At 35.6% G+C, this 15,727-nt stretch overlaps 1 protein-coding gene across 2 annotated transcripts in view; it reads right to left on the reverse strand.

Annotated features, from left to right (window-relative positions):
• Nucleotides 1-14,641, reverse strand: part of LOC146601380 (uncharacterized) — a 16,402-nt gene extending 1,761 nt beyond the window's left edge. Inside the window, exons 1-7 of one of the 2 annotated variants that reach the window (XM_085307198.1) lie at nucleotides 14,587-14,641; nucleotides 11,055-11,213; nucleotides 10,493-10,627; nucleotides 8,481-8,603; nucleotides 6,827-6,919; nucleotides 5,160-5,248; nucleotides 3,625-3,717 (exon numbers count right to left, since the gene is read on the reverse strand). In XM_085307198.1, coding sequence (XP_085163324.1) covers nucleotides 3,625-3,717; nucleotides 5,160-5,248; nucleotides 6,827-6,919; nucleotides 8,481-8,603; nucleotides 10,493-10,627; nucleotides 11,055-11,160 — 639 coding nt within the window. In that variant the 5' untranslated portion in view covers nucleotides 11,161-11,213; nucleotides 14,587-14,641. The remainder of the gene's footprint in view (nucleotides 1-3,624; nucleotides 3,718-5,159; nucleotides 5,249-6,826; nucleotides 6,920-8,480; nucleotides 8,604-10,492; nucleotides 10,628-11,054; nucleotides 11,214-14,586) is intronic. The other variant, XM_085307206.1, reaches the window with a different exon arrangement.
• Nucleotides 14,642-15,727: the final 1,086 nt, after the last annotated feature.

A 15,727-nucleotide genomic window follows, 5' to 3' on the forward strand; every position in this document is an offset into this window, starting at 1 on the left:
CCCCTGTCCAAAGCCTCCAGGACGCGCCGGCGCCAATGCGGGGCTGTGTAACCCACTGCGCATCCAAGGCGGCGGTGGCTGCTCTACGGGGACCCAGACCACAGAGTAACATACGCGCGGCTGGCGAAGCGTGGCGCCCCGTGAGGGGCTTTCTGAAGGGCTGCCCGGAGCCCCAGGCATGTGGGTGCACGACCCGCTGCCCCCGAGCAGCCCGCTGGAGCTGGCCACCCSCCTGCTGCTCCGGCTGCCKCGCAGCGAGGGAGTGAGTGACTGAATGTGCTACGGGAACAGCTATTCTGGTATTAATAATAAAGGCTTAATTAATAAAAGTTTGTGAGCCGTGTGTCATCCAACTCCATCTGCTATCAGGATGTAGGAAATTCACAACATCTTTTGGAGAAGACAGAGATGGCAAATGCATACATCACAACCAAATTGTTTCTTCTTCTCTTGTCAATATATTAGAGCATTACAACCCTAATCCTACCTTCAAGACAGTTCTGTATATCTGACCAGTCTAGTATAATATCATTGCACACAAGTACATGTTATTTTGCTTCCATGTTATTTTAACTCGCATCTGTGTATTAGACCTCTTTATATGCTGATATACTACAGCTCCTGTTTTATGCTTTAGCTTTTGCTTGTCCTRGAGTTTTGTAGGGCAGCATATCTCATTGCAGTGCTGCCAACAAGTGATGGCTGTCACAGTTATAATGCAGCAATATAAACTGAGGTGAGAACGAGGAGATGAGCTACACAGCTTGTCTGAGGAACCCTGTTTGGTAGCGGCTGCTGGCCTTGAGCCCCACAAATTGGTGAGTGTGGCTCATTCACTTGGACTCAGCTTACCTGCAGTTGATGGCATTTTTATCTTGGCTCTATAGTAATAGTTTTGCTGTTTCTATAAACTGTGTTAACACTGAGCAAATCAGCTAGTGAATATACCCTGCTAGGAAGAACTACAAGCAACTAACCTCCAGCTCCTAGGAGTTACCACAAAGCAGGACTCAGTATCAGGGAGCATACGCCTTCAAGAWGATCTTTATCTCCGTCCTGGTTAGGAGGACTTATGCCACAAGAAGGTCTGCAGAATCATTCCTGGACTTCTAAGTAATACCCCCTAATTTACAAACTACCAAAAAAAAAGGCAAAAAGTGACCTCTTACCCAGAAAACTTGGCATTACTATTACTAATAAGGCCAAAAGTTGTGCACTAAGTTAATTCTACRGGGCTTCTCATTAGATTTTGGCTATTTGGAGCTTTGTTTTCTTTGTTTTGGTCTGTTTAACTGGAGTGACCAGTAATTCCTATAATAAGATTTTTTATGACTGGATAGCTAACTTATCTAAGTACTATAGATAGTCTAACTGCTTAGTGAGGTTGACAAGACCCTAGAATAAAAACTTATAGCTCTTAATGGATCTTGGAGAGYTGCAGGTCTTAATATTTCAGACCATGCAAGCTGGGGTATCAAAGCCAAAGTTTTGTGAAAATGCTCTGCAGTTATAATAACCTAGTAATGTCAGTAATTTTATTCAATTAGTTTTAATCTTATGAGGGCCAAAAATTTGAAGAGAAGCAGCCAGCCTAAARACAGAATTGTTGACTTCAGTCCAACAGACTTTTCTTATAAGCAAGTATCTAAGTCAAAAAAGCTTTTAGAGAGGGTATCAACGAAAAAGGGAAGATCAAGGGAGGTTTGAAACCTAAAGCCTACTGAGTACTATCAGCACTTAAGTAAATAAAAGCTGAGAGAATTGGAAGTTAGGGAGATACATGCAAAGGTCTAGGAGGGAGTAATATATAGTGAATAGTAAAGCATTGTAACTGAACCAGAAAAGAAGTATCATTCAAAAGAGAGAGTAGGGTAAGTATTGGAGAAGATATGTCTGATAACCATGAACCTCATTAAACTCAGCATTTCTTGAAGAGTAAAAAAAAAATTGTATAATTTATACATAATAAATAAGATGGTAAAATGAGAATGGTAAAAGTTTACACATATATGTAACAACTGAGAATATAAGTAACTCTATCTGCATAATTCCCCATGCTATTTCTTCCCCCCACAGTGCCTCCTCCTCCTATCTGTTTTGCTGCCTGTGTCCCAAGAATCCAGGGCTCTGCCCTGATACTACACAGCTGTTTAGAAAATACTAATTGATGAAACAGCTTGCAAAAATATAGGAAGGTTGTAAAGCTGGAGGAGTCTAGCTCAGACCTTTGAATCACATCAAGCCATTTCTCAACAGGAAATGCTAAATGAAACTGGTCTGGAGACAAAATTGTGTAATGGAACAACTAGTCTTCCCCACTGCTGTTCTATCTGAGTAACCATGAGTGAGTGACTGAGGGAATGACTGAATATGCTTTGGGAATAGCTATTCAGCTTTTAAAAATGTGGTATTTTAATAAATATTTTTTGTAATCTCAGTCCCTGTCCCAACTCAATTCCTGTCATAAGAAGCTCTTATTACAAGCTGTTACTTGTTGTTGTAAGCTGTTCTTATTTTATTATAGTAACAGCTTAATTAATAATGGATGTTTATTGGCAATAAATATTGGTTGTTAACCGTGTCTCTTTCCAACTCTATTAGGGAAACAGAAATTTAAAACACCACATGTAACTTCCTGCTGAGGTAATAGCAGGCCTCACAGATGTCTCATATTTCTCATAATACTGACAATCTTTCAATAAAAAAGGAAAGCAACCATGTAGCTTTGTAGCTACCATGTAGCTCAACTCCTTAAACTACCAGATCTCCTTTTTGATTTAGGAGAAATGTTAGAAATATTTTGCTGTGAACTTCAACTTTCAACTTTTCAATTTTTCAGTTTTGATTTTATGAAGTTCTGCATCTTAACCCAGACAACTTTAATTTTGCTTATGGAAATTGGAAAGATTGTCTTTTTAATCTCCCTGACTAGTAAGTCAGCTAGAGCATAAACCTACAGAAATTATTATTAGCTGCATCTTCTTAGTTTTTAATTTCCTCTAGGTTAGAATATCTGTTTAAAATAAATCATGATACAACTTAACTAGTTTTCTTTCTATATTCACAGCATTTTATTATTTCTATCTAGAGCATAGCCAACAAAATCAAGCTTCTATCACAAAAAATGTGTTAAGAAACCAACTGGCTACATATATTCCTATACATAATGCATTATTCTTGAGTACTTCAGAGACTGCTTATTTTTAATTTCTTATTTATATTCAGTGTTTAGCACTCTCTCTTTTTTTGTTTTTATTATTTCCAGGAAGCTCTGATTTTTGATTGATGGACTTACTATTCATTAAAATGATTTTATACAAGCACAATACTGTGGGAAAGATCTTTTTGTCCTTGAGTTTTAAGTTAAGCTCAGATATTCTGCCTGTAGACTGAAAGATATGTTTGCATACAGAAAGAAGTCAAGGCAAAAGTAAGGACAAGTTGTCCATTCCTTATTTTCTGTTTTTTGAGAAAAATACTAAAAATCATCAAAAATATGAACACAAGTAGTTAACCATTTAATGAGAACAGCAGGATTGCATTAAGCTCCACCCCTTTTTACACATATGCATGCATACACACTTTGCCACAAAAATTTTTATTTGGCTGATCATGATTACATACCTGTTTGAAGTCAGGATCTTCATGCTTGCATGTTTTCATTTTGCATCTTTTCACTTTAGGATAATCTGGTTCTGAACAGCATGCTTTTAAGACCTGTGTTTACAACCACTCAGACTGGTAATTTTGTCTTGATATTTTGGTCTGTTTTAAACCACCATATTTACTATTTATTTTAAAGAAAACTCTAATAGATAAATTATTAAATTCAAATTATCCAAAATGACTAGGTTGTTAAGTTCTCAACACACTTTTGTAAGTACATCCCTTTCTTACCGTTTGCAATGCAAAATGAACAAATACCAAAGACAGTCCTTCAAACTGTTAAAAGGCCAGATTCTATTTTGCAGTACAGACAAGGCTGAATTATGTTGTAACAGAATGCCCCTAGCTATACTGTAGATAAGGTACTGTCTTCTTCCATATGAGAATTCTTGCTGAGATTAAGAAAATCATACATATTTGGCTGGGGAAAAAATAGTTCATGAGCTTTCCAAAGCTTTTACAGTTAGGAGTCACTAAATATATCTTATCTCTTTTTCAGATAAGAGATATTTTTAATCATGTTAAGGAACATTACCTGTTACAATCTAGTACTTTAAAACAGGTAAATAAAAAGTTAAATCTACTACGGTTCAACATAGTTCTTTCTCTGATTCTGTAGTACCTCTTTCAAAGATTTAATTTATGAAAGATTAATTTTGGAACCAGTTAAATCTTGCATAAACAGTTGCTCTTGCAAGGAGAGAAAGATGTTACAATTAATATATCTTACAGCACACATTTCCCCAGATAATTTCAGGTACTGGATTTGATGGAAAGTCATCTACAAATTAAAAATAAATGGAAAATCTTAAAGATTAGATTTGAGAAATCATTCGATGATTTACATCATCATACATGGCCAAGGTTAGATTAGACATCATTCTTTATCTCAAACAACCTGTGTAAATAGAGCTGCTTAGACCTTTGCCCAATTTTAGAGGGTAAACTCCAGCTTCCAGAGACACTTTTCAATAAAGGTTTTAACCTACATTAAGGAAACTCAACCTTGCCTATTCTCTTTACCATAAGCAAATATTGACAAGACTGGTGAAAATTAGAACGTTCCAACAACAGATGGCAAATGTTTAAAGCAGGTTACTAGATGCAGCTGTAATTTTTTTCATCACTTTGTAATTCAGGTATATTACGAGAAAATAATTTCCTTCTTAATCTCATCTGTCTCCCAGAAAATATTTTCCTGCTTTCCTCTCCTTTTGTTTCCTGCATGTTTTCTAGGGAGGAAAACCTCTCTCCTTCCATGGAAGTTGAACTCCAACTTGCCTTCCACTGCCAGTAGTCACCTACACTCCAATGCTTTTTGCAATAACCCATTCTAAATATTTCCTCAGACRGCACACAAGGAGGTAGTCAGAAGCTGTGAAATGTGGAAGGTTGTAGGAAAGGAAAATGGATTTGAGAAAGGACTGTGGGGGAAGTTGTTCTATAGTCTGAAAGAGAACCTACAAGTTATAAAGAAAATGAATATGTCTTACCTTTAGAGAGAGCTGCTTTTCACCGTTGCACAACAGGACAAATTCATTAAGCTTTGATCTCTGCGTGAGAACCACCAGATTTTTAGCACCTGTTTTACCAAGAGGAGAATTTTGTAAAAAAATGTTTATTGCTCTTTAAAATTAAGCATAAGTGAAGAAATATGTTGTAAAGAGACAACATTCAGGTTCACTTTATATTGATAGGCATAGGAAGAGAAATAAATATAAGCATCATTGACACAACCCACTTCTGTAAAGTATTGAAAGATCTATGTCTTTATGAATCCTTAAATTTGCCATATATAAATACTTGATTCATCTATATATGTATATAAAAATATGAATTATACGTGAAAACACATAATACAAACTACAAGACATATATATAAATAATTACAAAAACATGTAACGTACATGCTCATGTAATATACATTAATATGTACATGTCACTATGCAAAATGTAGGATTTTTTCCCTCTTTCTCCCTGCCTGCTTTCTTGGGTAAAAGCGTTTGCAATAACATAGTTGTAAGCTGATTGGATTTACTCCTTTCAGAGGTAACATTATGTTCTTAGCAGCAGGAAATAACAATAGGTGAATACTACAGCATAATCCTCAACCTGATTAGGTTGACAATATTCATTATCAAATGGTAGCTCAAGTCCAAATCCAGATCTTAGATTAAAGGTTAAAGCAAAAAGTAAATAAATTAAGATACCCTTTGTCAACTGAAAGGCATACAAGAGGTGCTTAAACCTATTGTTACCTAGCAAAGTCAATGACATTAAGAACTATCCAGTGATGGCATAATTATCTGACTGGCTTCTAGATTTACTTCAAATAATACACCTTTGCTTTTAAAAATATCTCAGGCATACTGTTTAAGTCAAAGAAAAAAAATGCATCTGTTTATCTGTATGTCCATCAATGCAGTATCTTTATAGATATTACACAACTATGCATTAACATCACCAGCCATTGCAATTAAAGATACATTTTTTTGTGGTTACTGAAGGTATTTTTTATCTTTTGAAGGGTATTTTGAATCAGCAGCACATATTCATTTCACCTAGCTGGTTTTAGCTGCTCTGATCATAGTCCTGAGTTCAGTTACCCAACTTACCCTAACCATAATGCTTTTGAGGAAGCCTCTGCAAGGAATTTTGTCTGAGCCACAGATTATTGTGCATGAAATAGCACAAAAATTCTTGTTAGAAGTTGAGACACACTCTAGCCTACTTTATTTTACCCAGTATGCCCTATATATAAATAAATCAGATAAATGTAGTAGAATGTAGAGAGACTAAAGTCTACCAAATTTGATCTTTTTCTGACGTCAGTTTAGATTGCCTCAGCTGCAGTTCTTCAACTTCAGCTGTAGTGAGTAAGTGGCACATCAGTGGGTAAAAGAGATTTTATATGCAAGTCATAAGACTGCCTGACTTACGTGTAAGAGTAACATCAAAAGAGGAATGTGGAAATTCAGCAAGTCAACAAATGACCTAAATTATTATGAATTACATCCTTATCATTCTTGGCTTTCTCTGTTTCTAAATTGCAAGTTGCTTATACATTGTTTAGTTAGAGTAAATTTAAAGGAGTCTAATTTTCCATATTGCCCCTGAAGAGTGCAAGTATCCCATATGAAACCACGGAGAGGTTCCTTACTTTCCCGAGATAATTTTGTTTCCACACGAGTCATCCAAGTCTTACCATGAACCATTGATTCATTGCTTGTGAACACGCTTAACCATGCAATATCTAAAAAAAAMCATATTTAATAAATTTCAGGAACTGAACAGTTATTCTTCAAACTAAAAAGTGTTAGAAACCATTTAAAGAATTGTTTTAAAACATAATCTGAAAAACTGTGTAATGGCAGTAAGTATCAGACTTCCTTCCCTGTAGGAACTCATAAAAGCTTGACCAAAGTACAATTAGACTTATACACATGTACTCTCAATCTGAATTCAGAGTCTAATAAATGTATTTATTAATTATCTTTTACAAAGGATAATTCATTTAAGAAAACAGAGATTGGTAATGAAATGTAAGGCCTTAAATGCTATGAAAGACAAGCCTGGAAAGCTTCAGCAACAGATGTTGGGATCTTCGTACAAAGTGAGTGTGACTGGAAGGTAACAGATAGCAATGGCGTTTTTTCTGCCTTTTCTAACATGGGCCTAAGTTATGCCAGGCAACTGTCTGGGGAAGGTATACTGCAGCTACTTCAGCTTAAAGTCAGAAGTGGCCAGTTCACTGTTCGTTCCTAATACACTGCTGCCTAAACTATATTATAATGAATATACAAATCTGTGTGTGTTTGTGTTTACACATATAAGGATATTACATACATTTCATTTTTTTTCTTCAGGCACATTGATATCTTCTGCACTGGACTGTAACACTAAAAATCTATTCACAGACTGCTTCTTTTATATAAAAGTATAACTTTAAAAGTATAGCTTTTATTGCTGTTCAAAAATTAGCGTTACTAACTGTCAGAGTTACTTTGAATTTGTATGACGTTATCGTATGTAAAAGAGATGCTTTGAAAGACAGAAAGCACATTTAAATACCTTACTCGTCAGTGCAGTTGTAATTAGTCACAGTTTAATAGAATAAAATTCCATAATTTAGTTTCTAAATATATCACACAAGCCTTTTGTGCCTTTATCTTAAGACTATGTAATGGACTTTTCATTCCTATGAAAGCTGAGTTTCTATAAGAATATAAAGTTTCAAGGAATTAGCAGCTATCTTAGAGATTTCAACTCTTCCCTATATTTTGGTTATAACTTTTCTTTCTTCTCCCTACTTTCATATCTCTGTAAAATGTCTAATTTTGGAATAATTGCATTCATTGTTATTTGGATCTTCCCTGCCAAAAGCATACCTTCTAACAACTATTTCTGTGATATTAGYTGTGATACCATTTTTTATGTCAGTTAGAGAAGTCCTAGCTGAGGCTATAGAAGAGTTCCCTATAAAATAATCCCACAAGTTCCAAATTTTTCTCTATTTGTTCTTCATTTTGCCTTTGTCTCTGAGGATTACCTTTGCTTTCTATCTCTTAATAGGCAAACATGTAGGCATGCCATTAACTCAGATGGTAGCAAACAAGTTCATCTCYTTTTCATTCAAATGTGTTAGGTACCTAATGTAACCTGGAAATAAGTTCCCTTATATTATCATTATTACTTCATAAAGATGCAATAGAAGGTTATCTCTACTGGTTGATAAACAGAAAGCATAATGGTACATTCAAAAATGTCCTACAGTACTATACTTGCTGAGTTTTGGTACAAAAAGCACACTGTACCTTCATGAGATTGTGAATCCTTTGTGGATATTTCATGATGACCATGTTCATCTAAGTCAAAATGCACAGTTTTTGAATCTTCTGTCAGTATGTAACATTTTATTGTTTCTCGCAGACTAAACCCTAAACATAAATAAGTTTTAATTAATTTAATAGTAACAGAAAAATGGCAAAATTCCATAATAAAGAAGTGTAYTTTTACAGCAGCCTTTGCTTGATAATCTCTATATATTTCACAAAAACTAAATGTAATCTAGAACAGTATAGGCACCATGCAATAAAAATGTTAGAATGGGCTTAAGCAGGTCTTTTAGGGAGTTTGCTAGTTCTGTCAAGAAGGAAGACAAAGAGTAGGTGCTTGCAAGACTGTCTCAGTGAAAAGAAGAAATGTACGCTGAGCCTTTTGGAGAGCTAATGTGTGTGAAAACTTGCACTTGAAAAAGTGATTCCAAAATCAAGAGAAGTGGTTAAGCCCGAGGGAAAATGAATGTAGGAGGCTTCTGGCCAACTTGCAGAGAGCTCTGCTGGAAGAGATTGATGGGACTCTGAGCAAAACAGGGAGGGCCTGAATTATCAATTAGCTGATGAACCTATTAGTCTTATGGCAGGGAAGACTGTCCTGTGGGGAGACAGAGCCTGAGCAGGGTTGTATGCAGAGGTGTGCATTTACAGAGGACAGCGATGAACAGAAAGGGCTAAGTTACAAGTTTTCATCCTGAAAGAGGGAAAAAGTTAAGCATAGAAAGTACCTCTGTGGCCTACTGTTTCCAAACTAATTGCCTCTATCTGACAGATAAGTGCTTGCCTGTTTCCAGATTTTATTTGCCCTTGGAAAATAAAATCTGCTTTCAGAGAACAGTTTCAGGATGCATACAGTTACCTAAAATAGCAGCATTTATTTTGGACACCAATCTTCTTACAGAAAATAAAACAGATATTCTTAGATAAAAATTGTTAGAAGGGAAATTGAGCTATCAGAAATTAGGCCAAGAGACTGAGACCTGAGCAGAAAAAAGCAAGTCAAAGGAAGGTAAGCACAATAACAGGACACAGCCAGAGACTATGGTGACAATTATTTTTAACTGAGAGTATCAGTAGATCAGTATGTAAGACCGTTAGAGCACAGAAGTAGCACTAAAACTGCTCAGAAGCACATTAGCTTCCAGCAAATGCACTTATTTCATCAGCCTCCTTTCTGCTTCCTTTGTCTGTGGCTAAAAAGGCCACTAAAGGCTCAGGGATTTACACATGATCAGATCAGAAGAGAAGGGAAGAACATTCAGAGCAGTGAAAACTAAGAATGAAAGACGTGCCTATAGGAACATACTAGCAATCAGCATCTTGGGCACAAAGAGCAATACAGAGCGAAAGAGGGAGACAGCATTTTGGGARAATGCTGGAGCAACCGTGGTTATCCACAGATTTTGAAATAGTGTTTCCAGTATTAATACAAACAGTAAAAATATAAACTGAAAAGGTAAAATAAAGAAGAAAAAAAAAAGCCTAAGACAGAAAGCATTTGTCTTAGACCACTTTTGATTTTATGGTTTGTTTGGGTGTCTCACTGTTCACCATCACTACTGAGCATAACTGGATGTTAAAARGACATAGTCAAACCTCTACTGAGTAACACTGTAAGGCACAATACATTAAACCAAATATTGTCTTTCTGGAATAGATTTTCTACTTGCAAATTCATTATAGACCTTAGACATTCCTGAGACAACACAGACCTCTATCATAAGCAAGTGCTGTAAGATAAACTGACCTTCCTTGGCCAGAAAAATTAGGCAAGCAAAATAACAGCATCTGCAGCAGCTACTAACAGTGATATAATCTTCCGGGAATGCTTGGCCTCACTGAAAACTTCACTCACATTATACTGATGCAGATGCTCTGAAACATCTGTGTCTCAGCAGGCATTTTGAAAATAGAGTTGTTTTTGAGAGGCATTATTTTCAGAAACTTTGTGAGCAGAAACTTTGTACGTAGAGTGAACAAAACAGACTAACTGTGCACATCCTGAGGACCTGGGTCACAATCCTGGCACTGGCAGGTCTGACACATGCTGTGCTGCACCTTCTGCACGGGCGTGATTGATGTATGCAAAGGCAAAGCCTTTCTCTTCAGGGGTCTGGCRAACGAGCCTGTCAGAGTTCCACAGAAGGAATATATTACTTGAAAATGTAACAGAACAACAACTAGCTTAACTAGTACAGAAAATCTCTAAAAATAGTAATYGCATAGTAGAATAATTGTGATATAGTGTAATAATTAGTACAATACTGGAAATAAAACAGTTGGCAGGCCTCCTATGTTGCTCATTCCACTCTAGTGRGATACAGACATAACCCAGGAAGTACTGGACTCATATGGTGATGTGACAAATCTAATGCCACTGCTTTGAGGTATATTTTGGTGCTGGTTATTTTAAATTCAAGTTTGATTTGTATTCCTTCAGGTATTTTCATTTTTTAACCCACTATGCATATGCTCTTCCAGATGTTTAATTCTTTTTTGTCACCTTTCCCAGATTACAGACATACCTTACATTCACAGGAAAGAAAGGTTTACCTGKCTTTTCTAAAACTGATTTGCTGGTGCGCAGTAGACATTTCTTTTTAACAGATTGCCTTCTATCTAATTTGCATGGCTTTCGGCAGCTTGAGCGGAGACGCATTGTGGAAGTACTTGAGAAATCCTGGTGACCTGAGTTGCCACTGTTTTCCAAACCTAAAGGATAAATTAGCATTTGTCACAATATTTCATATTTCATATCAGGGACAACTTTACAAAGTGTATAATTTTGATTAATAACATTTGAAGATAAACTCAATAAATTCTTGATTGCTTGCATCACCCAAGCCTCCACCTTGAAAGACAAAATRCTGTGTTTCCAATGATGGTAATTCATTGGATTTATCTTAATTTCCAATAAGGTGCAGATTAGCATACAGAAAAGTTTTGGTAAAGGAATGTCTTTTAAAGATATCCCTTTGATAAAATATAATCAGTTTATGTGATTTCAATTCTATATATTTATTTATGCATGCTTTGCTTTTCATTCAAAGGAAGCTAGCTAGTCTTTGCTAGCTAGATTGAAAAATCATTTTCTTCTTGTCATTATAATTCTCCAAGCATTCGTGAAAGATAGAAAATTATGCTAACTTCAACATAGCACAATCAGACTTTCATGAAAGTCACGCATTTAAACTTACCATACTGTAGTCCTAAACTGAGATTCAGGAACTTTATCAATGAATGGGGACCAGAGTTAGTAAATTTGAGGAATATACTACAACCATTCATGAATACCATGGATGACTAAAAATAATCAATTTCCTACCATAAGTCACTGTTCATATTTTCAAGTGTTTAGTGTCTTCTTTACCATGTAACCATTTGACTCAGTGTGCTCTGCTTTTTTWAAATTATCTAATATTTGTAACTGTGGCTACAAAAATAATGCTCTTCATTTTTAGAGGGCTAGATCCATGAACAGACTGAAGAAATACCTAGGCTAACCTGCTTAAGGACAGATTGATGACTAAGAATGGGAATTACTGAGGAACCACCTAACAAGCTGGTAAGATGTCTTGAAGATGGAGCTTAAATCATTCCTTTTCAAATAAGCTAAGGACTTTACCTGAGAGTCTGAGAAAGGGAGATCATAATTCTCCATTCTAAAAACTCTCCTAAATATGCCTGTTTATGACAACTATTTAAGACGAAATACAGACTAAAGAAAACAATTAGCTTTCATGTTTTCCACCTCCCTGGTGAATGAACTAAGCAAATAAAGGTATGGATATAATTTTATCACTATTCACTTTTACACAGAATAATTAAATGTCACTTAGGCCACTGAGACCCTGACTCTGACATTAGTATAATAATTCGTGAATTCAATTTAGAGAACAAGAGTGCTATCTTGTAGTCTGTTTCAGTTTTCTGAATCAGAGTTTCACATTAAATACTTCTGTGAAATGACAGGAATGAAGGACTTCTCTCACTAGCAATTTTCTTGTTACTGGACTAAGAAGTCTGTGCAATGCTTTTTTCCACTGTCTTTAGCTCAGTTTATATAACGGAACAGCCATTTATGTAATTGAAAAATGAAATATCTTTATTAGAAAGGATTAACTTATTCCTTCTGTAAAAAGTATTTCATTTTTCAAAGGCATAACACCTTGTAGTGAGAGTTAGAAAGCTGATTCCCTCATTCTGCTCAGGTTACTTTTCCAGTGAGGGCTAAATGGAAGAGAAGACTCTGGCTTTCTGTTAGGTCTTGTCTAGGAGCTGACCTCTGAAAATGCTTAACCCATTACCTGCCCACATACATTGCAGATATTACTAGTCTGTAGACCTTGAAAGATAATAGTGTACTAGGTATTCAACATTAACAAAGCATCAAGACTTAGTCAAATCTAGGGATGCCCAGAAAATGGGCATTTAACCCCTTACAGAACATTTCTGATGGAAACATAAATGCAATTCTAGTTTGGCAGCACTCAGACAGAGGTTCTGAAGATCCAAACTCTGGATTTTTACACCTAGTGAAGCAGTCAGGGAACTGTCCCTGGATCTCACCTTCATTTACTGCAGTTACTGATGCTAATTTAGGTTGAAGTTAGTCTTAAATGCTTAATGAAATAAAATTTGCTTTTATGGAGAACCAATGTCATATCACACAAATCACCTACATTCAGTCTTGCATCTGTGCTACTTACACCTCCTCTGCCTCTGTCAGAAAAGAAGGAGAATGATTACAAGGTAGGACCCTGAAAAAATCCTGAAGAGGACAGGGCAGTTCTAACTAATTTTCAAAAGCATATTTTGAACTGAACAAATTCTTAAGAAACTTGCTATTGAGAAAGAGAAGAAACTACTCTTGAAATTCTGAAATATTGTACTTAATTTCAGTTGTTTTGAATTGAGGCTTTTTTGAATGAGCAGACAAATTTAAACCAGCAGAAATGGAAATGTGTTTGCATTAGAATGCTCAGCTCTCTAAAATAAATAAAACTTTCTAAAATAAATAGCAAAGATGTATTACCAAGCTTCATAGATGAAACTTCCTTATATGTCACTTTAGACTCAGTGAAATGTAAATGTCCCTATTCTGATAACCCTTTCCTTTCATGCCATGTGCTTAGGTAGGCATCAGCTACTCCTGCTTTTTATTTTCACTTGTACTTGTTACTGTTTCTTGTGCCCTTACATCTGTTTTTTTTTTTTTTAATTCTTTTTTTTTAACATTTTTTCAAGTCTATTTCTTCAGTTTCTTCCTCTTTTCTATTAGATATATGTGGCTTAAGGAGGCTTGGGAAGGGTATAAAGAGTTCTTGGCTAGAGACTTAGTCCACCACTGTTTGTTCTGGCGACTTTAGTCTGTTTTGTTTCGTTTCACATCCAAGCTAAGTACCAGGCTAAGCAGAAAAGTTGAACTATGGCCATTTTAAATRCTGAAATCAGATACACTTAAGCACATTTGTGGCCAAGAGCAACAAGGTGACTCTGAAAGCATAAGGAATTTGAAGAATTTTCCTGCTACATAAACTATATCAATGCATTTTTATGAAGGCAGCAGAGAAAATCTGTTCTGTAACCTTTCTTGGCCCCCTTTGCTCTCTTTTGTTCTCAGCCACAATTCTCTCTTCCACTTATCCCCACACATGTGGTCATAAAAGTAAATTAAATTCAGTACCTGAAAACAAGATTTAAAAACTTTATTCATTCTAAAAGCAGCATAATCCAACTGTTACCAGATGCTACACTGGCACATTTATAACACAGTATCTCAAGGGATCAGATGTGTTTTCGTGTTGAAGCTGACAACATTGCTTGTCAAAGATCATCAAAGTCTGTTACAATTTAACAGTAAATTGGAAGAAATTTGATTATCCTATAATTAATAAATAATGTTTATTAATCTTATTTTTTCAGATTACTTAACCTTTAAGAAAGCTACAGACTCTAAACTAGTTTTAAGTTCAGATTAAGGAAGAAACTTCAAAAGAAAACTTTAAATGCAGCTGAAAAATCATTATTTGTCAGATTCTGAATGAGTGGTACGATAAAATCTTAATTTTCCCTTCTTGCTTACCTTATTATGCCAGCTACTGTCTCTGTTGGAATACTTCTACTCAGCAGAGTGCTGGAAGGAGCTCTGTTACAACCAATTTATTGCCTGAACATATGGCAGGAAGCCAAACCTCTGAACAGAAGAAAAGCCTGACATGGACTTAATCTTTTTACAAAGCGAAAAATCATTTTAGATCTCTTCATCCACTCATTGATGTCAACATTTTTTTGGTTCTGACTGGTGAGGGAATTCTATGAATGTTGGAAGTATTAAAAACAAATTTCTCACTTTTTTTTCTCTAAGTTGCTGTAGAAGCTGTCCTCCCTGGAATTTTATGCAAATATTTAGCCAGGATTTCTGTGTAGTTCCAGACTCTCCAAGAACATCAGGATGATATTTTGTGTCATCAATATGCTGGAAGAGACTTGTTAAAATTATTGCACATTCATTTCTTAAATAAGGCCTTTTATGGACTTCCTTCCAAGGATGTTTAATGGGTGTATACTAGGTTTATGGAAATACAGACAGATGAAAACTCAGTATAGCCTCAGTTGCAAAAAGTTCAAAACAGGTTAACTGCTTAAATACTTACTCATTATTTGAATGGGCTTTGCAGCCTAAACTGTGCTCCAACTGCAATAGCTGGACTGCTTCTGTTACGTGAGCCAACTTGATTAAAGCAGATGTGCTGTATCTCTTTGCCCATAAGGCCTAGATTACTCTTTCAGCATACAAGAACTATTTTTTAAATTCTTCACATTCGGCTTTACCAGTTGGCTTTACCATTTTACCTATCTACCTTTCTATCCCCTCACCCACATCTCTATTTACACATACTAAATTTCTTTTAATAAGTGAACCTTGAATATTATGTTTAAAGGAGTGAATCAGACTCTAGCCCAGTAAAATGATAAAACCTCTAAAAACAATTACACCTTTCTTTTTTGCCAAAGAAAATCTGAATGGAGATACTGCTTTTACCTACTGTTTATATATCATGTCAATGAAATTTTATATATTACCTATATTTGGTTTAGAAAATGTCCTTTTTAGTTCCTTAAACCTTCACTGGGCTCCGTGGAAGCWTCTGAACTTATAGGAAGACTCTTAGGAGATACAACTGACAAAGCAATGGGAAACATTGAAATCTCAAGTCTTTGGC

Source organism: Rhea americana, unplaced genomic scaffold (assembly GCF_003343005.1).
Source record: "Rhea americana isolate MKP2758 unplaced genomic scaffold, rheAme1 scaffold_103, whole genome shotgun sequence".
Taxonomy (NCBI): Eukaryota; Metazoa; Chordata; class Aves; order Rheiformes; family Rheidae; genus Rhea; species Rhea americana.